This window comes from Trachinotus anak, unplaced genomic scaffold (assembly GCF_046630095.1).
Source record: "Trachinotus anak isolate AG129_WGS33_773 ecotype Australia unplaced genomic scaffold, CSIRO_AGI_Tana_v1 ptg000016l, whole genome shotgun sequence".
In the NCBI taxonomy this organism is placed as follows: Eukaryota; Metazoa; Chordata; class Actinopteri; order Carangiformes; family Carangidae; genus Trachinotus; species Trachinotus anak.
In genome coordinates, this window is record NW_027273867.1 from 9,497,605 (window position 1) to 9,523,434 (window position 25,830).

Sequence of the window (25,830 nt, forward strand, 5' to 3'; positions counted from 1 at the left end):
TTTGTATTATATAACAGTGCTGGTGTAGTGGCTTACTGATTCTCCTTTCTGACCACTGCTTCCTGGGCTCCCACGTTCACCCTTCAGTCCCTGACAAAATAAAATAGGCAGTAAATCAATGTCGACTCACGTCAATGTAACCACCTATCCATCCATTAAAGCTGTAAGTTTGTTGTCAATCCCAAACTCATAATGAGGCGTCAAGAGTAACTTACAGGCAGTCCAGGCGGTCCCATGGTTCCTGGGTAGCCTGACGTCCCCGGAGGGCCCTGAGGTAAAGATCATACAATCAATCACACAGGGAAAGCAATTATTTTTCTACATGTTATAATTTCAAGGAAATTGATTGGCAGATAGTTACCTGCTCGCCCTTCAATCCTGGAAGGCCAGCTTCCCCTCGCTCACCCTGCTGACCCTGAGGATGACGGGAGTGAGGAATGATTAGAGAATGAAGGACGGGATGTGATGTATGTCAGGAAGAGAATGGTAGAAACGAACCAAGGACGAAGCAAGTCAATATCAAAGAGAGGAAACAGCTAACTGGCTCAAATCATCTCCCATAGGGAATGCCTACATATGATTTTGTCCTTTTGCTCTACACCACTATGAGGCTTCAGGATGGTGATTTAGCTCTGTGACGGTGATATCCACAGGCTGAACACTGCCTTCTCAGTCCAATTTGTTTTTTTGTTTTTTTTGTTTTTTAATTGGATACTGATTTTCAAATGTTGCTTCCCTTCTAACCTTATTCCGCTGCAGATTCAGGTGCAAATCTTAACAAAGCTGCAGACTTGATTAAGTAATTTATCTCTCTACGACCCTGCTCTTTCATCAAACAAACACAAAACAAAGAAAAAACGAGCAGTGTTGGTGTTACTAGGCAACAAAATACAGACTTTATTTCTGTCGTGCGTACAGTTTCTACAGAATGATCCCACAATGTATTGAAAACTTATATTTCACAGTCTATTAATTTGACGTAAATATTAATATGTGTGTGCGAGTGTGATCTGTCGCCTAGCAACAGCGGCTGCAAGCATATGACAGATGAGTTCTGGGAGAAAAGAAAGGAGAGAAGTTTTGAAAAATGAGAAAATAAAAGAACGCCAGAGGAGATTGAAGATACTCTCACCATCATTATCATTATTATACTGAAACGGTGGGAGCTGCTGAAAATAAGCTGTTTACTTCACTGTTATTAATGTGAATTATTCTTTTAGAATTCATAAATGAAACTGCACTTCAAAAACTGGTAAGCATATCAATGCAAGATGCAAGATTTAGTAATGTGACTGGCTTTAGTAGAGAGTGATTACTGAAGGCTGTAAGTTAGAGAAAATAATTACTAATTGATCACACTGGGGAGAAACTAATTAGTAGCTGATCATCGTGAGTAACTTCACGCAACTGAATATGAGTAATATGCTCAGCAGCAAGGTTCTCTCTCCCTCTTTCTCTCACAGACAGTACAAACAGACACACCACTGCACCCAGCAGAAGCTAACACCTGCTATAAAGTGCTACTAGACTGCAAATGGATTCCATGCAGCGCTCACATGGCTCATCCATTTAGCATCCTATTCTCCCAAAAAAAAAAAAAAAAATGGGAGAGAGGTGGGGAGCGGGGAGGGGTGGGGGGGTCTGGCTGCACAGCAGTCCTGCTCTCCATCACTTAGACAAGGGAGTAATTGAACAACTGGAGAAAGAGACAACCAAATCATTTCCTCGTCTGAAATAACTTTCATTAAAGAGCCATGGAGAGTGGCAGGAGGATGGAGAGATGGCAAGGAAGGAATAATCAAGGGCTGCTTGATTTAAAAGCGAGATGATCTGTATTTGAGACAACAAAGAGAGGCACAGATAAGATAAATACACCAAAAGCAGTGGTGGAAAGTAACCACCGTGTGGTGTACTTAGGTACAGTTCTGAGGTACTTGCACTTTGTTCGAATGTTTCCATTTAATACTACTTTATACTTCTATGTAACTAGATTTCAGGTAATAGTATGGTAGTATTGTATAATAGTATTTATTGCACTATATTTATTTCCCAGCAATAGTTACTAGTAACATTTCAGAATTCACATAAGATGCAATGCCTTGTTAAAAATTAAACCAGTGGATACCAATCTTTTTGGCTTGTGACGCCTTACAAAAAGCTGTGTTTAACTGGGGCCTCTTGTCACATTTCAGATGCACAGGAGCTGTTTGCAGTAACCAAAGAGACATTTCACCTCTAAACTTGTGAGATGGTTTTTATTTAAAAAACAGTTTTAAAGTAAAAGTCCAAAGGGGTCAAATTATCCGTTGTTTTACAGAAAAGCAAAATTAGAGAAAAAATACAAATTGCTGCGGTAGCAATTAGTTTTTTCTACTCTGCCACCTAATGAATACAAAGCAACAGATTTATTGTGACCATTTGCAGGTTGGGAGCCACTGGACGTGAAAGAATAATTAAATATTGTCTTAATAATATATTAAATACAGACACTTTTACTTTGAAAATATTTCTGTTACTTTTACTTAAGCTAGATTTTGAACAAAAGCAACACTAATGTACTAATACTTTAACTTAGCATATCTTCCATTACTGGTTAAAAGAGAAGAGAATAATAAACAATTAAATCATTAATAATAAATAAATTGAAGCTGAAATTGCAAATGAAACTTACAGGTAAACCAGGTCGGCCCTGTTCACCTGGGAAACCAGGAGGTCCCTGTGGACAGAAAACCGTTAAATCACCTGAGACAAGATGAACAAACATGAAAAAGACAATTTACTCCTCTTATTGAAGCAGGTTTCAGCTTCTTCCAGTCACAAGAAAGCTTGTATGCGTTGGTGTAAAGTAGTATTGAAAAGATGAGTGCATTGGGCCACTTTGTGTAACATTTTCTCTGAGACCAGTAGGGGGCCCTGTGAGCTCATGGAAAGTGACAAACACATATCTAAAGCTCTGAGAAACAAAAACCCAACAGTGCTGTCCTAAAATCTGAAAATGATCATATCTTTTACCTCACAGAAGAAATGGCAAACTAATATAAAGAATCCACTTCATACTCTCATTTTTTGTTGCTAACCGATTTTTCAGGGGCGTAAGTTAGATAAAGAGGCCACCAAGAGATTGGAAAACTTCTTATACAATCTGCAAAATGGGTACATCTACAGTAGATGAGAATTTCAAAATATAAGTCCACATTACAGCTTTCTAGTCTCGCCATTAAAGGTGGAGTAAGCGACTCTAATCCAATACACTTTTTTGTCGAATTCAGTGAATATCTCCTCTTGCTCCACTACCTGTCTGTTCCGTACAGTGACTACAAGCGGCAGTGGTGTATACCCTGCAACATAAACCAAGAAGGAGAGATGGCTGAGGAGCAGCCAAAGAGGAGAAGGTCAGGAGCGCAAAAACTGAAAAAGAAGTGCTATGATGAGGTAAAGGTGAAGAGCTGTGTTAACATTGGTGAGGCTTTAAAATCCTGTGATCAGGCCTGGGAAAGAAATTCAGCCCCGGACTTATCCGCTGGGACTAAGCCATGCCTGAATGACAGGCACACAGAAAAGACTTTAAGGGCTTTAAAACTTTAAAACCTTTATGGATGTTTACGAACCTACAGTCCTCTCTTCTATCGCTGTGGTTTTGGAAAAACAATCTAAACAATTTAATCTCACTAATTTTTACGCCTTTGTGTTTTGGATGTTTGTGCGCACTTCATTTATTTGATGATGTTTTATAGTATAAGGTTTTTTTTGTTTCAGGAAAAGAGGGAGTTTCCACTTCCACATGAGACACCCCGGATTCTGCCATTATGCACGTCCATAAATTTAGGGGATGGAGCTTCTATTTGTTTTACTGTTGACTTCAAATATCAACAGTCTTGGATTACGCCACCTTTAATAGGAAAATATGTCTCTTCAATGAAACCAAGGCAAAATATTCAGGTGTCTCTGTTGTAAATAAAATCCACGGGAGTCAAAATTTGCTGTCTGATAGTTTAGATAAAGCCGTACCATGTTTCCTGGTATTCCAGCTGGGCCTCTCTCACCTCGTGTACCCTGCAGTGAAGATACAGAAAGAAAGGTTGTTTGGATATGTATACTTGCACAACGGCAGACACACATACACTCTCCGAACAGATTACCAGTATGTGCATTTAAAAAAACACAGGGACAGACTCACTGGCTCTCCTTTTATTCCTGGTGATCCAGTCATTCCTGGAATTCCAGGTGTTCCTATGCAGGATCGGTCACCCTAAGAAATAAGAAATGTGCATGTATTTCTCCATGTATGTCCATGTTTATTTATACTTTATACTCATCTAATTGATCTTATTCATTTAATTGTTTCATTTTTTCTGTGTCATGTTCTTATTAATCATTTTATTTGGTTTGTCTGGTTTTATTTCTTTTGTAGATCACTTTGTAACTTTGTTAAAAAAAAGTGTGATATTAATTAAGCGTATTATTATCATTATTATTATTATCATTATTAAGTCTACAGAATATGACAATGATCTCAGCTGACCACTGCTTGTGTCGCCTGCTCCCTCTGCAGCCTCTCCAAACACTGCAAGCAGACAAGAGAATAAGTTATCAAAGTAATGCTTCACTGTTGGCACTGTTGGTACAGACTGACTACTCACATCAAGCCATGCAAACTCAAATACACTGCAAAATGAGGGATTGTCATTGTGCATTCATCGAAGCACAATAACAGTAACTGTGCTATTAGTGACATTTCATATGATTCTGCATCTGCAGAATCATATGTTGAAGCTGGAAATGTTTTGACAAGAAATTCCCAGTCCCTGCGAGTCTCACCCTGTCACAGCTGTCCAAGGGGGTTACACCAGGCTTGCCCTCATCTCCTTTTTCACCCTTGGCACCAGCCAGGCCTGGCACCCCTGGCAACCCTTGGGAGCAGCCCCCATTACAGTCTTCCTGTGTTATAGAATACACACGCACGCACACACGGGCACACACGCACGCGCGCGCGCGCACGCACACACACACACACACACACACACACACACACACATAGAAACACACTTACATATATATATAGAGAGAGAGATGCAGAAACAAGCTGAACAGTTTTCATCCCCAAAACTGGCAAAACAAAAGCGCAGAAAGTCGCTGAATATAAACCTTATTACCCAAAATGCATCATTTTACTGATTAACTTACATCATCGTCTCCTCCAGTGGCATCTTGAGGCAGCTGGTGTGGTCCAGTGGGGTTCTACAAGAGGGGGCAGGGAAATGGAAATTTAATTAACATCAGTTAAAGAACTTTGTGATTATAATTATCAAGACAATTATTAAGTTCAACTCATATTATTAAAATCGGCTCTTTTCTTTCACAGCCGACAAACCAAAACAAAGTTCTGCATTGAAGTTAGGTTTCTTCAAAACCGGACAGGATTTCTCATTGACATCACACCTTAATAAGATCAAATTAAGTTCAGTCTCAACAATACAATTATTTTGCCTTACTCTACAATTACAAAGAATTTTGTGTAGCACTATAGAAACCCTGGTCTGTATTTCTAATAATATTCCTATTTACAATTTATTTCATAATTTCTATAAAATTCCAACTTCATCTATACATTAAAATACTCACTCCATAACATCACTGCACTGCATATAACCTGCTGTTTATTACACAGCAGAGTTACACTGTATAATAAGCTTCAAGTTTCAGTGTCAGATATTTCACTTGTTTTAATAATAATAATAGCCCAAAAAGCGGTAGTCTGTATGAACCGTGGTATGCCAAGAGCTCTGTGTTGACACTATATGCTCATACTTGACTGGAGTGTGGCAAATGCAAATTGCTTAAAAAAATATATATATATATATAAAAATAATAAAAAAATAAAATAAAAAACACACAGTAACATATAAACGCTGGAAAGAAAAAAAACTGATTTCCCATTTCCACTAATTGCCATGAAGCTGTAATTAAATAGTGTTGAGGGCTCAAGTCTGCACTAAAAAAGTTTAAAATTCATAGTGTCACAACACGAAAGCCAAACAGCCATGTATAGGTTCTGCCTCTACAGTACACCACATACTCACAAGCACAAACACATATAGTGAAAAAAAAAAACAAATAGAGATGCTAAAAACGCCACAATGGAGGTACACTGTCTATTTATCATGAGTTCTGAAATACAACCGCTCAGTCCACATACCCAATCACATAAACTGTGAAAGGCGGTCGCCTCCCTATCAAAGCAGTGGGACCCTTTCCACTGAGAGTCTGTCAATAGCACCTGGCCTGGTTTCAAAGTCATTACAAACCCATTTGACATTGTTCAAACTGGAGCCATTAGCTAGAAAGGCTATTTTATGCTGCCTGCTATTGGCTGTTATACGGGCTAGAGCACGGCCTTGTGCATTAACAGGCTTGCTCAAAAGAAGGTTCTCTATAATTATATGTCACCATGCAGTGTTCACTTCTGCCGCTCTCTAAAGGGATCTGCAAATTGGTAACTTTGTGAATTTTCTGAGCAGCATGCTGTTATGTTTCAAAGACAAAGCAATTTCTCAGAGTCCTGAGAGGTAGACTGCTACTTTGAGTGACACTGTGCCTCTAGAGGCATGAAAGAAAAAAAGAGCCATTGATGGGGTTTTCTACCAACACTGAGGCAAAACCAGGTCTGGGAAGTGTGTGTGGAAGTGAGTGTGGAGAGCAGAGGGCGCCAACTTTTCCATTCCATTCCATTTCCATATTGAGCAATTCAGCAATGGGTCAGAGCTTACACTATGACTTCACCTATGATATGTATCACTCTGTGGTCACTTTAAAAATAGAGATGTGGTCAATATGGGGTCAATGGGCACTTTGATGAGGTAAGTTTCTATAAAACAAGTCTAAAATCTGTTCCACTCATCCACTGAACTTTCAGTCCCTCCCTTTCCTCCATTAATCTGTTACTTTAAATCTCGAGCTGAAGGTGAAGTTCCCCTTGAGGGCTGGCTAGAGATCAGCATTGATGTTCCCTTAATGAAATTAAGCCATCATCAGACTTGAAAGAAACAAAACTGACACCATAATACTGTCCACAGATGGGTTCACCACACTCCACCTCATTTCTCTACTTTGATATTGTCCTTCCACCTACTGCAACTTTACTTTGTCCACAAGAACACGAGCCCATCGTGAACAGATCTGAGGCCAGATCCACAACATACTAAAACTCTGAACATATGTAGTGCTTTTTTTCTGTATTCCTGCATGTTATACATCTCTGTCATCATGAAATATGCAGGCACATGCACAAGCCTTATGTCCAGTCCCAACATAGCCCTTTTTAATGTGTGACACAAACCAAACTCTCTCTGTACTTGGTCTCACAGGAGTGGCATCCTTTCACAGCACAAAAGCAGCACTTGTGCTCAGTATGTATGATTTCACAGGGGTACATCTTATTCTCATTTTACAGGCATGGGGGTGTACAGGATGGAAAAAAATAATGATATAATAAAATCATTTTAACAAAGCTCTAATTCTTCTTACCCTTTTATTACCTTATTTGTTCCCTTAACTGACCTCAAAGTTCTCAAATCAAATAAAGCACACATGGAATAACAGGACCTTCTGTTTTTTATAAATACCACTTGCTGACACATACTAATTTTGTGCTTTTGCATCATTTATACATGAGGCCCCCAGATCTCCAGTCAGTAGATAACAGCCGCCTCTCCTCCTTTTCTCTCTAATTTTACTTACGATGTATCCAGGCAAACCCGGTTTCCCCGGTATCCCGTCGTTTCCGGGGATACCCTGAAAGAAGGAACTGAGGTTGAACTTTTCTGTTGCCAATCAAGGGCTAGCCACTCCCATCTCCACCAGTGCTCAAGGTAGAGTCAAAGGGTCAGGGTAAAAATGGTCAAACCTGTTCCCTCTCCTGAACTGTCTTATGACATTTTTTTAAAAATCTCAAAATCTGATTTCATTTAGAAATCTGAATTTAAAAAAAAAGAACTCCAATATGTTTTCATTAAGTAATATTTTGCATTCAGCTGTTATTACAAATGCCCCCTCGTCATAGACATGACCTCTTCCATCCAGTTACCATCACCACATCTTTCTTACACCTTTGACTCCTGTAGCACAGCAACACTTTATTTGAAGGTCTGCTTGAATTACAAACTTCATAAATTTATCAAACTTGTACTTTGGATAAGCACTGCATCGTTTTTGTTTTTTTTTACATTCAAATTTAAAACCAGACCTCCAAATAACTGTTTATGTCTTGACAGACATTCCCGAAGCTTGCTTCCCACATGGGTTAAAGCTTGAAGCACCATAGTAGTTAGTGCATTTTTTTCACTTAATCCTAATTATCTTTGCCTATTTGAAACTAAGCAACTACGCACATACTGCATTTCCTACATGCACATGACGGACCCCTAAAGATGCAAAGCATGTCAAAGCCTTATTTATGTCCCCCAGATGCACAAGCTGACAGTCTGTATCATAAGTAGCTTGTTCAATTCAGGCTGATGGAGCAGCTGCTGAATTGAACTGAAGAGAGCCTCCCCCTCCCTCGCCATCTTACTGCCCTCTTTCTGTTACCTGGGGTCCTTGGATTCCAATAAAACCCTGTGGCCCAGGTGGGCCAGGGGGCCCAGGTGGTCCTGGTGGGCCCTGAAACATACAAAGTAATGACAACAAGTGGGGTTAAACATTCACAGTCAAACACAAATGAAGAATTCTGTGATTTTTTTTTTCATGAAACTTTGCAAGGTAAGAAGTGAAACCAGGCTTTCAGACAAAGCCCAAAGTTATCAGACAGGACTGATGGTTGATAGATCAGACCTGAGGCCCGGGCTGCCATACATTTGTTGGAGTTCCTGGAGCTCCCTGGAGGGTAAAAGTAGTCAAAATCAGAGCAGCACTGATGCTTACACAAACAGGATATACAGAAAGCACACAGTGTGTGGTTAAGAATAATGCAACAAATGTCAATAGACAGAAAGATGCAGAGGGGAAATGAACAAGCATCAACATAGGTTTTTCTCATTATGTCCTCTGGGGAGTCATAATATACACTCAAACACAAAAATCAATGTATATTAGACTATTGTTATGAGGCATCAATTCTCTTAATTGTATGTCTACATGTGTTTTTATTCCAGTGTGTATGTTGGCAAGCATGTACTTACAGGTCCGCCTATGCCCGTGTGTATCGGCATTATGCAGTTGCACTCTCCAGGTTCACCCTGAAATATACATCAAAGAAAAGAAAAAAAAGCTAAAGTGAAAGTCTTTGCACAATTTTAAGCAAAGGCTGCAAAACTGAGCCCTCATTCAACTTTAAAACCACTTCTGGTACTGTAAGAAAGTCAGAAGTCTCAGCTTTCAGGATTCTTTTGTTCAGTTTCGTTAAATCCTGAAATCTTATCCATCAAAAAGACACTCATAACTCCAGGGCATGGAATGCTGTGAATGTCTTTTGTATCACTTTTATGAACAAAAATCGTTGCATTACATGAAATTGTCCCTCAAGCCTTAATGTAGTGCAAGGAAACGATGAATGTATGGTGCTTTGATGCAAAAAAAGGTGTAATCCCTGTAAAATGTGTAACAGGAGGAGTCCATATGATATCCCCGATTACACACTTGCTCTCACATCTTTCCTCTAATATCCCAGTCAGGTTGTTAAAGTATATATGAGATATCCCGGAATAGCTACAGCTCTTAATACTCTCTAAATGTTGCCTATCTTGGTCATTCTCTCTAGGTTTCTCATCTTTTTAGCCTTTCTTAACTTTATTCTTCCTTTTAACTTAGCCATCACAAAGACTTCTGTCCCATATCTTACACCCCTCCCAACCCTTAAGCACTGCCTCCACCACTTCTTCATCTCTCCCACCCTCTCAGTGACAGTGACTGGTGGCTTTGATGAATGCGGTAATTAATAGTCTCACACACATTCTCTCTCAAGGCCCCGAAACTCCTCTTGTCTGCCAGCAACAGTACACTTGTCACCTCCTTTGCTACTCTATCCATGCCCCAAGGCCGGTGTGTGCATCTGTGTGCCAGCACATGTGTGTGTGTGTGTGTGTGAGGCGAAATCAGGGTGGGTGTTGAACCATCTCTTGCGATTACCATCTGTTCCACCCCCTTATATTCAAACCCCTCCAGATCCCTTCATCCAAACAAAACGGTAGACTTACCTTGTCCCCCTTAGCTCCATCAAGTCCCTGCAAGAGAAGGAGACAGCACACACACACAAAGACACACACACATAAACACTTAGTTCGTCTTGCTTTGTTGTTCCAGAAGAAAGCTCACAGGGCAGTGAGCTGAGTGTAGATCAGGGGACAGAGGATGAGATGGGAGCAGACATTGCCTCTGCTATGGATTGAGGCAGACATCCTTGGTTACAAATTATGCCTAAATCAAGGACAATTCCCAAAGAAGCTCAAAGAAAATTAAAACTCTGAACAGACGCCAACACAGAGGCAACAACTCAAGTGTGCTACTTAAATTTCTGTAACATCTCTTCAAGCTGCTGATGCACATGTATGAAAATATGCAAATTAAATACCTGCTTTAAACAATAAAGGGACAAGACAACTCACAGGTCTGCCATCAGCTCCTGGCAATCCCATAGAGCCAGGTGCTCCATCTTTACCCTGTGGGTCAAAAAGTAAAAAGGAAACAGTGTTTGACAATATGAAAACATCACATCATATGCACATGCAAAAATATGCATTAATGTCCTACCGGGGGCCCTGCTACTCCAATTCCCACAGGCCCCTGTGGTCCTGGTAGCCCGACATCTCCAGTGGAGCCCTATGAACAAGAAACACCCACTGTTTAAGTCTCAAAGTTTCATTGTGTCAAACAGAACAGGGGTCATTTGCATATTGCAATGATAAGTTGATTTTCCAGCACACTATTTAATACTACCTTTTCCCCTGCTGGGCCAACAGGGCCAGGCAATCCTCTGGCTCCAGGAGGTCCCTTTACAAAACACAAATTTAGACCAAATTAGAAATAAGTAGAGTTGAATTGTAGAACTCTGGAAAAATGGGTGAAATTTACCACAGGTCCTGGCAGTCCTCTTGGTCCTTCTTCACCCTAAGACATAAATGAAAAAAAAATAAACAAACAAAAAGGAGATTAAGAATGGGAGAAGGCAAAGATTGGAGTTTGTGGTGAGGATGTTTTACAGTGGAGTTGTAAGGAGGGACTGGTTTTCCCAGGTCAACAAAGCATCAAGTGAAGTTTCCATGACAAATCAAAGGATTTAAGAGAGGATTAGTTTTGGACGGTTATTTAAAACCTTGTGACTTTATTGTCAGATCTGAGAGACAGGAAAACTCTGAATGTTGACATAAAAGGAGAATATGGTGTTCGTTCGTGAGATCACAGCTGGACTGCATCCATCTAGGGAGCTGTGTGTCTTTTGTGTATGACAGGGCTTCATTAATTGTTGACATTAAACTTTTTTATTGATCCAGATGTGCTCTTTTAAGACATGTCAGCCTTACTTGAGGTCCTGGAAGGCCGACTCCTGCAACTCCAGCTTCTCCCTACAGGTGGCACAAGACAACACAGATTAGAATCTGTCAGTGACACATGAGTAGACACAATCCCCTGCATGTATTTATAAACATGATAGCACAATAAATAGGCATTCATACCTTGCCTCCTTTGGGACCTGCAGGCCCCTGCACACCTGGTAAGCCTGGTTTTCCCTGGAAAGAACACATGTGGCGTGATCATCAGTAATTTTCTGGGTCCAGAGAGCCGGAAGTAAATAAATACACAATTCCCTCACATTTTTGCCAGGCTTCCCTTCTCCTGGGGGACCAGGGTCTCCTCTCTCTCCTTTGGGGCCTGGCACAGCTACACCATCACCCACTGCAGTGTCCAGAGAGGGACAGCTGGTACAAGCATCACCCTGGCAAAATAAAACAAATTTTGGAACAATCAAACTCACATTTTGCCAGTGTCCATTTTAACCACTGGAAACCATTATTAGTCTGACAGTGTGACAAGTGGCATCGAAGATATCACGTGTAATTAGGCATCTCTGGTGAATGGACCCAACTAGATTTCTATCACATACAGTCTGTGGAAAAGGATATGGACTGTGCAGCAAACACGGTACTACTGCTTCTTTTTATACTGCCACGAATCTTAAAAAAAAAAAAAATCAGTGAGGAGATCCAAAATAAAGTGCAGTTAAGTTGATAAGACTTAGTTCAAGCACTCTGTACCTTCTCTCCCTTCAAGCCCATTAGTCCATTTTGACCAGGCTCTCCAGGCAGTCCTGGGGCTCCAGGAGCTCCGTCCAATCCCATATCTCCTCTGTCTCCTTGCTCACCCTGGTAAAATTGAAATGTAATGAAAAAAGGACATACTTCTCTGCCTCAATGCCTACATAATAACTGATGGAATTTTTGTAATAGCAACACCAGGGATCAAGGTTTTTACAGGTAGGTTCCTATTTTGTTTGTGCTGTGCGCTCCTACAAGAATGCAGGGAATGTGACACACAATCCTGCTGTTGCTTTCATGGTATGTCACTTCTTGACTGCTGGTGGTCATAAGAAATGTACCAACAAAGAAGACTAACAAGCAAACCTTCATGTAAATAATGCATTATTTGAAATCTGTTAGTCATTTTGGCCACCAATACTGGCCTGGTTGACAATACATAAACCAGGTCATTATTACTGTCTGTTATAATGTGTTACATGTTTGCTAAAAAAAAGAATTAGCTGATATATCATTACCAGATGTATTTAACTCCGAAGGATAATGATATCAGCCAGGGCCCGTAATCCAGTTACTGCCTGACTCCACTTTGATGTCCATTTCAGTGGAAAAGCTTCAAGGTAATTTAAGGACCCCTGGCTCTGTTGACGGCAAATTTATTTGCCTTTTTTTGGGGGTAAAGTGATGTGAACATTCCAAAAGACAGACTTGGTGACCTGAAATAAGGTAGAGTGCCTGAGCTCCCTTGAAATATTTTTTAAAACCATGCTTGGTAATTTTCCTGCAGACATCCTTGGTCCCAGTAGATGTCAAATTAGTTAAGAAAGTCTGACTATCTCTAAAGGCCACCAGTGACTCCAAAGAATCTCATTTCTCCAGGTCATCCAGTGTGTTATGTAAGGTAGAGACTGCAAGAGACCTTAACAGGAATTTACCTTTTCTCCTTTTGTACCAGCAAGACCTGGCGGGCCCTGTGTAAGAGAGTGGAAGGTGATATAAAAAATACACAGTTACATGCATAGAGATGCATGCATACACACACCCCCACACTCTGTAACACATGTGTAGTCCTCTGCAAGTACTGTACAAGCTTCTTTCCGTTTAGGTAAAATAACTATTGACATAAAGCAAACCACAGAGGCACACAGCGTGTAATTGGGAGGGGTGACAGATACCAACAGAGATTTATTACACTTAGTAACAATTCTGCAGTGAAAGGAGAATCCCTGCATATCCTATTTGTACAATTATGAGTTGATTCATCCTCAGGGTATAATCTTTTAACATCTAAAACTTCACTCATTGAGATGCTGCTTTGTCTTTGTTTCACTGTGGCGACAAAATAGGTTAGCAAGAAGTTACTTTGGATTTGTGGAATTTTTTTAAATGTCATTTCTATTCCTATATCAAATTAAATTAATGCAGTAAAGTTGTACTGTTTCATTCACATTTTACAGAACAAATGTACAGTAATGAGTATAATAAACAATAAAAGCACAGTAACATACTGTAATATGTAATAACATCAAGCGAAACAAAAGAAAATTGTCTAAAAAATATATAGTGTACAATTTAAACCACTGATTTGGTAAACTTCAACTTTAAGTGAGTTTTCAGTGCTAAATTACTTTATTTCATTTTAAGGAGCATGATTTAAGTGTCTTTGGTTCGTTTGCTACTCAGTTTAGGGGCAACATGCTGCCCTCTAAAGGAAGGACCAAGAAAGTCTTGAGAGGCCCAGTTTTTTCCTCACCTGGCAGTTGTCATTGTATATTTCTCTATGCTTGCAATTTTCAGTGTTGGGTGGGCAGCGATACTATCAGTAATTTTTCTAGCCCTTTTGTCCAATCTTTATCCGTTTGCTTTCATTGCAAAAAGGCTGCCTGTGTACCTGAAGATACATTTAAATTTCTAGATATTCATCTGATGGCTATCTTTTCCTTACAGAGCAATCGCACCTGTTTGCCATCAGCTCCAAGACCTGGAGGTCCGGGTGGGCCTGGAGGGCCCGGTTCCCCTGGCTTGCCTCTTGTTCCCTCAGGCATTTTGATACCGGCAGGTCCACTGCCAACCTCAGCGGGCTGGCACACTCCGCACACGCCCTAGGAAAGGGCAGGGAATCAGAGAAGTTAGCCCGTATGACAATCAAGCTAAAAGATACGAAAAGCAATACATATGTCTGCGCTTACCTTCTCACCCTTTAGGCCAGGGAGACCAAGACCAGGCAGCCCTTGTTCTCCCTGTATAAAGATGAATATAATATTAAAACTGCATCAAAAAAGTTTTGCTCGATGGCAAAAAGAACAACACTGAACCTTTATTACTTTTAAACACTGAGGAACAAGGCTATGATCAGGCTATCAAGAATTCATCATTGCACTCTCTGCACCATTCTCCTACCTTTGTGCCTTTCTGTCCATCTTTGCCACTGTGTCCCCTTGGTCCAGGTTTTCCCTGTCAAGTGGACACATTTCATTTCACAACATCACTGACTCAGGGTGTGAAGTGAGACTTTCTATTTCAAAGAACCGAATCTGAACTTACCGGCTTACCATCAGCTCCTATGCTGCCTGCACTACCCTGCATACACAAGCAGAAAAAAAACACTTCAGTATCTAAATTTCACAAATTCTTAAAAAAAGGATGCATCTTTTAAATTGGTAATTCACATTTCATAGTAAGCTGCACCCTACGGGCAACCATATCAAATGATTATTTTTTTTTTTTTTACTATCTACGCTTTTCACTGAGAAGTTCCCCGCTGAGTAAAATCCCTATTGCAGACAGTTTTGGCCACTGCTGTGATTATCTTCTTCATGAAGTCTATTAAGAACCCCATTCACTAACTTACTAAGTTCCCCTCATGTAAGCCTTGTCTGCTTTTGAGGTGACCTACTCTCAGACCTGTTTCTTTTTATGTTACTTACCTTCTCTCCTTTAAGGCCAGGTGATCCTTCCTGTCCTGGCTCCCCCTGTGGAGCAGAGAAAGTGGACAATATATCATTTTGTTGAAGGTGCTTATCATTGCTCACACATGTTGACATGTAGTCAAACAAAGTAGTTCTCATTTTTCTTCTACCATGTGTGTTTTGTCCTCCAACAATTTGAAGATAAAACATGTATTGTTTTCAACTTGGTTGTGTATATAAATACTTAAAATGCTCTGCTTTTTATTCAGTAATAGAATCACACTAATTCTTACTGGAACAGACTTACTTGTTCTCCTTTCTGTCCAAACCCAGGCTCTCCCTTCTCTCCCTTCTGTTGCAAGGTTTGGGTCGCAGCACCGGGCATGAGGTTAGGGGGCAACTCTCCGAGAGTGGGGCACACGGAACATGGCTCTCCCTAAGGCATATGGACAGACCAGAGGAGAGTCAAAGATTAATAATAATCCATCCATTTTAGAAGTCATTTAAAGGAGATGTCAATCAAGGAAGCACAAACAAAATTAACAGGGTCAGTAATATCCTGATGCTCCAAGAGAGCTGCAACTCATGCTACTGTAAAAATTACGTGTGTAGGTCTAGCAAGAAAAACAAAGCACAGTTAAAAAAAATTAGACTAGTCTATCTAGCTGACAGCTAAATAAGACAGTCTAAACAAGACATTTTTTAACGTCAAGCCTAATAAAGACACCGAGCTGACCTTTTCTCCTTTGGCACCACCTGATCCTGGTTCTCCCTGCCAAAACATACAAAATAACACACACATTCAGGACAGCAAATTGGTCCCAGCTCACCCTGATGAGCATGTTTGCTTTGAGACGCATGGTGTTGCAAACATACTGGTCATTGCAATTAGGCAGATGTAGGAGTATATCAGCAATGTGTAAGTGGGTGTATGTGGGTATGTGTGTGGGAAGTTGGCATTAATGCACATATGGGTATAGTCAGTCTAAGATGACAGTGTGTAGGTATGATGAGTAAGTGTGTGTGTGTATGTGTATGTGTGTGTGTGTGTGTGTGTGTGTGTGTGTGTGTGTGTGTGTGTGTCTGTGTGTGTGTGGACTCTCTTGTGTTTTGCGGACTTTAGTTCAGGTAGTTTGCTGCATCTCCTTTAGGAGAGAGCCTTCTGCACTGCTGATGTTGGCATATCTGAATGTGTGGGAATGCAGATGAGTGTGTATGGGTCACACTTCCACAGAATATGAATCAACCATGCGCTATAAATGAATGAGGGGTATTTCTATACCTTCTGTCCTGCCTTGCCATCTGCACCTTGAAGCCCCTGGTAAATATGGAGAAAGGAAAGAAAAGAGAGGAGCAGGGATGAGCCAGAAGTAAGAGTGTTGTTAGTTCAACTTTATGAGAGCGAGGTCATATCTCACTCTCCCTCTCTGTTGCTCTGCCTTCTTCTCCTTCTGCTCTAACCAGGTATGACAGATGGATGCTGGCACTATTGGAAATCGTTGCACACCGAATCTCATAAGGCTTCTGGATTTATATCCCCCCCCTCCCCAACCCCCCCCGCCATAAATAATTCCCCATTTCACCTGCTGTGGTAAGTGGGAAGATGCAGAATGAAGAGAAAGAGAGGCACAATGCGCAGTATGTTGAGGCCAAACTCACCAGAGAGAAAGACACGTTAGGATTACATTACAAAAAAATGACCTTTGCCATGGAGAATAAAATTTTGATGGCATATCACTCTTTGTCTCCTTGAGCTGCTGCAACACTGTGAGAATTACAAGGGCAAGTACAACCCTAAGGCAGAAATAAATGCCATACCTTCACTCAGAATGATAAGGAAAATAAAACACAAACACTATCAAACAAGTGCTCAAGGCTCAATTATCAGCTACAGCTCAGACTGTGTCTACGACTCCCTAATAAAACATGTAGCAAGATCGTAAAAATGTTAAACTGAACATTAAGGGCAGATTCAGAATACATTACAATTTGACATTATTTGTCAAACTCTTGTACTTACAGGCACTCCTCTCTCTCCTGTGCCTGGTAATCCAGGCTCTCCTTTAGGGCCAGGCTTCCCTTGCAGAGCCACTGTGTTGCCTATATCTGCAGGCAGTACAGGGCACACCTCGCATGGGTCACCCTAAAGATTGAACATGAGTCACACACATTGCACAGTATGTCAACAAGAGAGCACATGGATATGTAGTTTAAAGACAATGTTATACCTTCTCTCCTTTAGAGCCTCCGGGTCCTCTTGGTCCCTATGAAGACAGGAGAATAGCAGTCAAATACTGGTGTGTGAGCTCACAGTTGAAACACTGTCTATTGGAAGCTCATGCATACGTTACTGAATACCAATCAGTATTTAAAAGAGTCTCTCACTGGATCTCCTGGCAATCCATCTTCTCCTGCAGGTCCTGTATCTCCCTGTAAACACAAATCACTGCATGTATCATAGCAATATTGCTGCAGTTACCCTTAAAACCATCCTCAAAAAAGCATCTTTGTCTAATACGTTATGTCATTTTTGGGTTTTGCGAGCCTAAGGATGGTAAGAATTTATGAGTCCACAGAAAATCAAGCTATCCTTCAACTTCAACTGAACAAGTGAAAACATAAACACCAAAAATTAAATTAGGAAGTTAATATTCTTGGCCAGATTAGCGGCACTCCCACAGCTGAGGTGAGCTCAAGTAGCTTCAAACACATCATGTTCCAAATATATTCTTATGAATGTCATATAAACTGGATGTTATTATTACACTAAAAAATAGAGTACAATAGTTTGTATCATAAAATTAGATTGTCAATGTATAGTAAGTTCATTTTTGCAATGTTATCACTTGGAGTGACAGAGGCTGGACAACTATTTGACTGTATTTTAACTGTTTGCTCAGCAGTTAAGCTAAGTTAGTTAACTACCTTTGCTGTTAGCCATTCTTTTAGCTAACTCTTTCATTACTTTCAGCTAGTCCATAATTTCAACTGTTTATTTGTTACTCTTAGCTAACAATCTTAGTTCTTTCATTACTCATAGCTAATATAGCCATCAATCTATATTTTGTCCTATGTGAGCTCTTAATCCATTACTTTTTGCTAACTAACTATTAAAACTTTTCTGCTCCCTTGCTAACTTGACTTAACAACACATTGTGTTAATGTGTTACAAGTGACTGAGGTTGATGGGCAACTTACTGGTAAGTGTAGTAAAGAAAAGTAAATATATTTGTGTTTCTCCTTAACACAAATATGTGAATACTGAATAAAATCCATATACCCCCTGGAAATTGCAAAAGTATCCCATGGGGTACAAATACTCCTGCTTGTCATTAGTCTTGCTCACTTTCAAATACCATAGAAATGGGCCAAAAGGGTAAACTTACCTTATCTCCTTTTGCACCACCCGGTTCACCAGGAGGGCCCTGGCAAGAAGAAAAAGTACATAAATCTTTTGAAACACCTTTCTTAAGATCCGTTCAGGCTTCTGTCAAGGGCAATGAGAGCTACACCAAAAGGAGTCCTGCCAAGTCCTGTCCGGCACTTCTGAAAGCATTGTCTCATAAAACTACTTTTTGGTCAAACTGAGGCCATCTTTAAGAGGAGGACATTAAGATAATCAGTGACACAATCCAATAAGTGCTTCTTTTTTTCTTCTCGAGTTCTTTAATTAAAGAAGTACACTTACTGGTGGGCCTGGCTTTCCAACTCCTGGCAGGCCTGGACGTCCAGGCTTCCCTGGCTCCCCGGCCAACCCTTCAGGACCCACCATACCTGGGGTACCCTGGAAAACAAGTTCAACACAGCTCTGTTAAAGTGAACTGAATGTATGTGACAGACAGGTTGGTGGTAGAAACTGTCAGTCTTAATGCTTACAGACCTTCTGTCCCTTGGGGCCAACCACACAGATGGACCCTGCTCGACCCTGGGAGATGGTGACAGGCAGACAGAGAAGTGACAGCATCAGTATGGGTCAGTGACATCATCGCTGTCAGACCAGAATAATCAAGCAAGATGCACAGAAATCTATCACCAAAACGTCTTCATAAATTGTCAAAGGGACTTGTTGATTTCCCTCATTTGTTTGACATCTTACAATTGGAAATAGAAATAGGGAGAATTGTAGAGTCTATAAGATGTATTATCTTCAGTGGCGCATATGCAATATTTTCTGCCTGCCTGATTCAAGCCACATCAACAAGCACATTCATATTCACAATGTCAGATGGATGGGAGGCTTAAGAAAATCTATCCTCCACCAAATCCATCTGTCCACGACAAGCACTTAGCCTGGTGAACAGCTAAATGTGAGTGTGTCTGATGCCGAAAACCAGGGGAATATCTCAGAGCACACACACATTGTAATTTGTTCCTCAAAACTTTTCATGCGTCTACAGGATCACTGTGCTGAACAGGGAAGATTAAAAGGTTTAAGTCTTCCTGAATAGGCGCCTGCCTGTGTGAGAGACGAACAGCACAGTCAATGAGGCAGCATTGATTGTGCAAGCTTTGTTGCTATAGCCTAATCTAACAGGCATTAACAGGCCGACTTAACGCTATGGGAGAGAGGAGGGGGGGAGAAGAGATATCAATGGGAGTCCAAGCTTAAAGAGTAATGCCATATAAGTTTACTGAATATCCACTCTTAGCCTGATAAAAGTGCCTGTGTAAGTGGATGTATGTGTGTAGGTGTATTGGTGTGTTTGTGACTGCATGCTGAATTTAGCATTTGTTGTTTTGACAATATGTATTCCAAGCTTTGACTTAACCTTACAGAAAATTATTCCCGAAATGCACTTTTATTCATTGTAATTACAGAAACTCTGTCAGACAAAGTAAAGAGAGCAACAAAAAATAATTGAAAAAAAAAAAAAAACACCTACATCCTTCCCTGGAGTGCCTGTGAGACCCTGTGGACCAATCTCTCCCTTCTGACCTTTTTCTCCCTGGACAGAACCAGAGAAAAAAGGTGAGAAACAGGGAATACAGGAAAGGAGCAGAGAGAGGGAGAGAGACAAGTGAAAATAATACAGGATTAGAAATTAATTAGATGGTCATCAGAAGGTCACATCTTCATTATTCATCAACAAAAGTTTCTTAAACCTTTCACCTTGTATCCCGCTGCTTCGCCCCAGTTGGCAGGCATCACCTGTGGAGAGAGGGAATGGAGATAAGGTCCAGATCAATGACCTGATTCTAAGAAGACATCGTACACACACCACTGGAGCATAGAAAACAGCACAGTGACCAGTCAGCATCCCGTATGGGCTAGCAGCAGGACCCATATGCTCCACTCACAAAAACACACACACACACACACACACAACCTGAGAGACATGGGCATGCATTTACGGTACATTATGCATGAAATAATTTGTGGATACAGATGCATATATATGAGTCAGATGCATTAAACTTACATATACTATATAGAAACATGTGCACAGACATTCATGCACATAGAATTACTGATAAATAAACACACAAAGCACACGCTCATTCCCACTGCACAATTAATAATGAGACTGGATGCTTGAAAATGAGGCTCTGAATAAAGATTAAACTAAAATAGCTGAAGGGTTAGCAGGGTTGGGAGGCAGTGGGATGTGGTGCTGTAACCTGTAGCAGCCGATTGGCACTCACCGGCTCGCCTTTCTCCCCCTTCTGGCCCTTGGGTCTGTCTGTGCACTGAAGTTAGAGACACTTGGTTGGCATGTATTATCACAGACCACTTTTTGGCAGAAATTTCAAGCTCATACTGTGATGCATGCCAAATAACGAGACAATGCCTTTCTGCAAAACAAGGCATGGCTTGAGAGTGAGACGCAATGGAAAAGTTACTTACTGGACCTGAATGGGTGCCAGAACAGTCATCACCCTAAGATAGAGAGGGGGAGAAGAGAAGAATGATTGCTTGTGGGTGAGGAACGGAATAAGTGAGTACTGGAGAATGCATATCAGCTAGGCAGTGGATTGGTCCACAGCCAGCATCATTCTGTGTTAGACTACAGCAGCATCAAATTGTGTGTGTGTGTGTGAGTGTATGTGTATAATGTTAGGTTTTAGCATTCAGTGGCAGACATGTCTGGACACATGTGATGATATCACACATTCCGCTGATTATGTCTTTCTACACAGACACATACAGATTTATGCCTCTGTAAATACTGTGTACATGTCCTTCATACTCACCCGGTCACCTTTTTCCCCTTTCAACCCAGCAGCCCCACCGAAATTTACTACCTGCAAGACACACAAGCACACAGTTACACACTACACAGTGCTACACTTCTGTCATGTTCCAATGGAAAGAAGTGAAAGTAAAGATCAGTGATCCTTACATTTTCATGCCTATTCAGGAGTAAACAACCACCACACTACAGACAGACACAGAGAAAGAGAGTTATTATTATACTTTTTTTAATATTCGCTAAAGAAGTTGTGTGTCTGAATAGAAGGAAGTATATGTGTAAGTGAACGTGTTGTAGTTTCTGTTGTCACCAGGCAGAGGCGCTGTTGCACAAAACTAAAATGTGCTGAGTCCCTGTGCTGCTACAGTATGCGGTTAAAAGGGATGAAAGGTGGGCAAGTAGGCGCACACACACACACACACACACACACACACGCACACCTCCCATGGGAGACGGAGATCAATAGGAATGTCTGATTCCCACAGCACAAGAGTGAGCAGACCAGCTGCTCCTCACAGGAGGGCACACACACGTACACACACCAAATAAGGATAACCATTATAAATAACTGAAGCATTTTTAGCGGAAGTGAGTAATTAAAGCCGAATCCCCCACCCGGTGTTTCTGGAAGCCTTGCTTTCACACACTAGGAAGTTTACATATATTGAAGCGGTGACTATGGGCTTGCTGAGACAACAACAGAGGGCTAGTAACAGCACAGAGACAATGTGTAATTCACCCTCCCCTCTCTCCCCCCACTCCCTTTTATGAGCTACAAAATCTATCAATGGCTGGCTCGACCAGCTCGGGGACGAGTCACTGTTTCCAAGCTTGTCTCTGACTGAAGCCTTAGTCAAGTCCGCATATAGTTCCACTTAAAACCTCAGCGGCCTTGCCTTTTTTGTTTGTTCTCTACTTTATTCTTTGAAATGAAAAGTCATATTGCTGTTAAAGGGCTGTATATGTTCTCTGCGCATTATGAAATGGCACAAAAATTGCCTTGTAATTAAGTAAGCTCACTGTGCTGTCATCACTGCTCTTAATGATCTAAGACTAATTTAATCTTTTTTCATCAAAAAACAATGGCTAATAACGAGTTATTTCCATCAGCTTTCATTGTAATACTGCATGTTAGGTTTGGTATTAGGTAGTAGCGCCGATGAAGGTTTCTTTGTGTATATTAAATACCTTAATTACATTAGCTCACTTGTTAGCAGTACAATGCGTATACTCTCGAGAATGAAACATCCCAGTAGAAAGGTTCAAGGTTTTTGGCCACTTGGGAGCAGCATAACAAGCTGTAAGCTCTTTAGGTGCTAAATGCTCCATTGTGTTTATCAGCTAGTTGCTAAATATTGTAACATTCTGTAGCAGTAAGGATATTTTTTTCTTTGGTGATAACGTCTTGCGTGTTCACTGCTACAAGCAATCTTTTATGTTACACATAGTCATTTCAGTGACAGATTGAATAGTACAGCTTAAGGTATATTAGTTTTTATACTTGGCATCACAGTAAAACTTTCAAACTTTGGCACAAGTGTCCTAGATATTAGTGTCAGATTTAAGTATTCAACATCCAAGTGTTGTAAATACTCCCTTTCTCGCAACCAACATTTCAATACACAGACTCTCATTTTACATTATGCATGGCAACACCTATGCTCATTCATTAGCGTAAGCATTTCGAAAGACAGGCTGAAATTCTGGTGCCAACATCCTGTCAGTGAGATTAGCTTTTTTGTATTAAACCTCCCACTGTGCTCATTTTTGGCCATTGTCTGTCTATCTGCCGTGTTTTGACAGAACAAGAGCGAAAACCAGCACACACAGAGGAAAATCTAATAGCAGCATAAACATAAATTCCCAATCTCCTGGGTTGTAATTCTCAAAACCAATGAGGAGTTGGCACCACTTTCTCAAAAGCTAGTTAACTTTCTGTGACGCATGATGTAATGGCAAATGTGGGAAGTAGACTCTGGGACTTGATTTCTGAAACAGGCTTTTGTGTTAATAGATTCCTGCTGAGCCTTTTGACTCACATAACCAAGAAGACATTGATGTAGCAGGAACAGGCCTTAGAGGAATACCTGAAGCAGCATGACATGAACACCGTGATAAAAATTGATTTCTGACTGAGCCTTACGATTGTGCAGCCAAATCTACCCCTTATTCAGATCATTTATTACCATAATAATATTAATACATAGGCCTGCCTGGCATAATTGCCAGTATTGGTCTTCTAGGGCGTAATATCAGATTGTATTATCATTGGATTCCTATGGGTACTATGCTTATTTTTACCCAGAAAAAACAGTCAGCTGTGTAATTTGACCAAATTAAATTCACAGCAGAGAGAAAAAGTCACTTTCAGTTCTTTTCAAGTGTGTGTGCCCCCAGTGGCAGGGCAAGCTGTGTACTCCAACCCTGGTTATGTCCTACTTTGAGGAAGTGAGTGGAGGCGGCCAGCTGCATTGGTAAGCACACACAGGAGCAACATAATGAAGCGTCTAGAGTTTTGTATTCTATTTGTGAACAGAACATGCATATTGTAGGTGAATGACAAAATTAATAGGCAGCAGCAACTCCCGACTGAGACTCGGTGCATAATGAAGTGTAAATCAGCCCTCAGTCAGTCAGCAAGCTGGGTACGTGTGAGGGAAGGAGGAGGAAATAGAGACAGACTATTTCTTTTTCTAACCCCATGCACAAAACAAATAACCACAACATAAAGGCGCACACACATACACACATTAGGCCTGCATTTAGTCCTCCTATAATTTCAGAACTAGACATATGTTGGAGGTCTCTTTATCCATCCATACTCTATGCTTGCTCATCCTGGACCCTATTTCAGGATGTACTTGTACTAAAAGAAATGCACACTGTGGATTGATCACCAGTTCATTCACACTGGAAAATTACAGTCTCCAATTCACCTAACCTGTATGTCTTAAGACATAGCCAAAGCACATGTGGAGAACATGCAAACTTTACTTTTTGAACCCTGGACTTTCTTGCTTTGGAGCGACTTTCTTGGTCCGAGACACTGTCGTCCCTCAAGCCTCATTAGGAATTCAACACAGTAAAATTAAATGTGTGGGTGTGAATTGTGAGGCTTACTTTCTCTGCCAGATCCTTGGATGCAAAAATTTCCTGTGGTAGAAAAGAAAAGAAAAGAAAAGGTCTTTTTTTCTTTCTCTCATGATATTTTAACATGACCTTAATGTTTCTTCCACTTTAGGCTTGACATTGGTCCACAATTGGTTACTGTCCATGTTTAGACAATGATTCTGACAGTTTCATGGCCAAGACTGGTTCAGCTAATATTCAGAGGTAATGAATCCGATAGCTTCGAAGGCCATTCACAGAAATATTATTTAGTCTGGTTTTCTACAACTTGGCAGCACTGTAACTTAATTGTGGTTTCAACCCTACGTCTTGCTCAAATTTTATGACAAAACTAATCTACATTTTCAAATTGTCAAACCTTTGAGCATGTACTTCATATTCCCATACACTGGCAGCTCTCTAGCAGTTTATAATGACTGAATATCTTAAAGATGTACCAGAAATGGCATGAATCTCCTCTGTCTCCATAATATCAATGTCATATGGTATAGGGAAGGTATTGTTTTCCTGTTGCATGCGCTTTGTATCCCGTAAAACCTTGTTGCAATTACCATTCATTGCGTCAGATACACAACAAAGAAAGAAGAAATAGGGCCCATCTTGGTTTCACACACAGGTCATTAACAGTTATTCTTTATTCTAAGTGAAAAAATAGATGAAAGGGGATGAGTAGAGAGAGGACGAGAAGTGCTGTACCTCATGAGCCCTGAGGCTAATGAAGACATGGACCCAGCTGTGCACAGAGTTACAAATCAGACAAAAAAAGAGTCAGCTAGGAAAGAGATGGAGGAAGGACTGCAAAGCCGAGCGGAAACAATTTGTTCAAGTTTACAACAGGTGTTGGACTTCAACGTACAAAGTCAAGTAGAAACACACCGAGGCCAGAGGAAACAAGACTAAAAGGAGCCTTTGGTACTTCTGAAGAGGAGATGACCTTTCAGCTGGAGTTAGGTTGAAAGAGGTTTACAGTGTTGGAAGATAAGAAACAGTGACTGCCGTGACTCAAACATAGACACAAGCACTGGTAAAAGCCTGATTCTCCTAGTAGTTGCAAAGACAGGTTGTTTGACATTACCAGAAAATGGGGTTTAGTACAATGTGTCGGATAAGTCAAATAAGCCCAATGAAATTCACTGAGCTGCTGGTGAGACAGTCCTTACAAACTCATAGTGTGCAACCAAACCTTGTTTAAGCCAATAGAACTTTTTTTTTCAATTGTAGAGGAGATCCAAAACCTTCCAAAGATAAGATATATGTCAGGCTGGATTTTGTACGAGGCATCTAGAATAATTCAATATGATGGACTGGTGCAAACATAAAGAACATGTCTTGGTTGAGTCTGGGGCTTAATACTTC

At 40.7% G+C, this 25,830-nt stretch overlaps 1 protein-coding gene across 6 annotated transcripts in view; it reads right to left on the bottom strand.

The window, feature by feature from the left end:
• The window catches only part of col16a1 (collagen, type XVI, alpha 1), a 67,353-nt gene that overhangs the window by 10,343 nt on the left and 31,180 nt on the right, over positions 1–25,830 (bottom strand). Inside the window, exons 9-52 of one of the 6 annotated variants that reach the window (XM_071500839.1) lie at positions 24,466–24,498; positions 21,496–21,531; positions 21,347–21,397; positions 21,000–21,032; positions 20,798–20,842; positions 20,265–20,303; positions 20,038–20,100; positions 19,035–19,079; positions 18,843–18,938; positions 18,541–18,579; positions 17,540–17,584; positions 17,383–17,418; positions 17,175–17,297; positions 16,437–16,472; positions 15,891–15,926; positions 15,462–15,590; positions 15,173–15,217; positions 14,790–14,825; positions 14,646–14,699; positions 14,435–14,485; positions 14,204–14,347; positions 13,181–13,216; positions 12,246–12,353; positions 11,804–11,926; positions 11,667–11,720; positions 11,514–11,555; positions 11,065–11,100; positions 10,930–10,983; positions 10,744–10,812; positions 10,599–10,652; positions 10,191–10,217; positions 9,177–9,233; positions 8,851–8,874; positions 8,587–8,658; positions 7,738–7,791; positions 5,185–5,238; positions 4,819–4,938; positions 4,523–4,564; positions 4,178–4,249; positions 4,009–4,053; positions 2,672–2,716; positions 362–415; positions 216–269; positions 37–90 (exon numbers count right to left, since the gene is read on the bottom strand). In XM_071500839.1, the coding sequence (XP_071356940.1) occupies positions 37–90; positions 216–269; positions 362–415; positions 2,672–2,716; positions 4,009–4,053; positions 4,178–4,249; positions 4,523–4,564; positions 4,819–4,938; positions 5,185–5,238; positions 7,738–7,791; positions 8,587–8,658; positions 8,851–8,874; positions 9,177–9,233; positions 10,191–10,217; positions 10,599–10,652; positions 10,744–10,812; positions 10,930–10,983; positions 11,065–11,100; positions 11,514–11,555; positions 11,667–11,720; positions 11,804–11,926; positions 12,246–12,353; positions 13,181–13,216; positions 14,204–14,347; positions 14,435–14,485; positions 14,646–14,699; positions 14,790–14,825; positions 15,173–15,217; positions 15,462–15,590; positions 15,891–15,926; positions 16,437–16,472; positions 17,175–17,297; positions 17,383–17,418; positions 17,540–17,584; positions 18,541–18,579; positions 18,843–18,938; positions 19,035–19,079; positions 20,038–20,100; positions 20,265–20,303; positions 20,798–20,842; positions 21,000–21,032; positions 21,347–21,397; positions 21,496–21,531; positions 24,466–24,498 (2,565 nt within the window). Of the gene's footprint in view, positions 1–36; positions 91–215; positions 270–361; positions 416–2,671; positions 2,717–4,008; positions 4,054–4,177; positions 4,250–4,522; positions 4,565–4,818; positions 4,939–5,184; positions 5,239–7,737; positions 7,792–8,586; positions 8,659–8,829; positions 8,875–9,176; positions 9,234–10,190; positions 10,218–10,598; positions 10,653–10,743; positions 10,813–10,929; positions 10,984–11,064; positions 11,101–11,513; positions 11,556–11,666; positions 11,721–11,803; positions 11,927–12,245; positions 12,354–13,180; positions 13,217–14,203; positions 14,348–14,434; positions 14,486–14,645; positions 14,700–14,789; positions 14,826–15,172; positions 15,218–15,461; positions 15,591–15,890; positions 15,927–16,436; positions 16,473–17,174; positions 17,298–17,382; positions 17,419–17,539; positions 17,585–18,540; positions 18,580–18,842; positions 18,939–19,034; positions 19,080–20,037; positions 20,101–20,264; positions 20,304–20,797; positions 20,843–20,999; positions 21,033–21,346; positions 21,398–21,495; positions 21,532–24,465; positions 24,499–25,830 lie in introns of all 6 variants that reach the window. The other 5 variants (XM_071500837.1, XM_071500840.1, XM_071500843.1 and 2 more) reach the window with 5 other exon arrangements.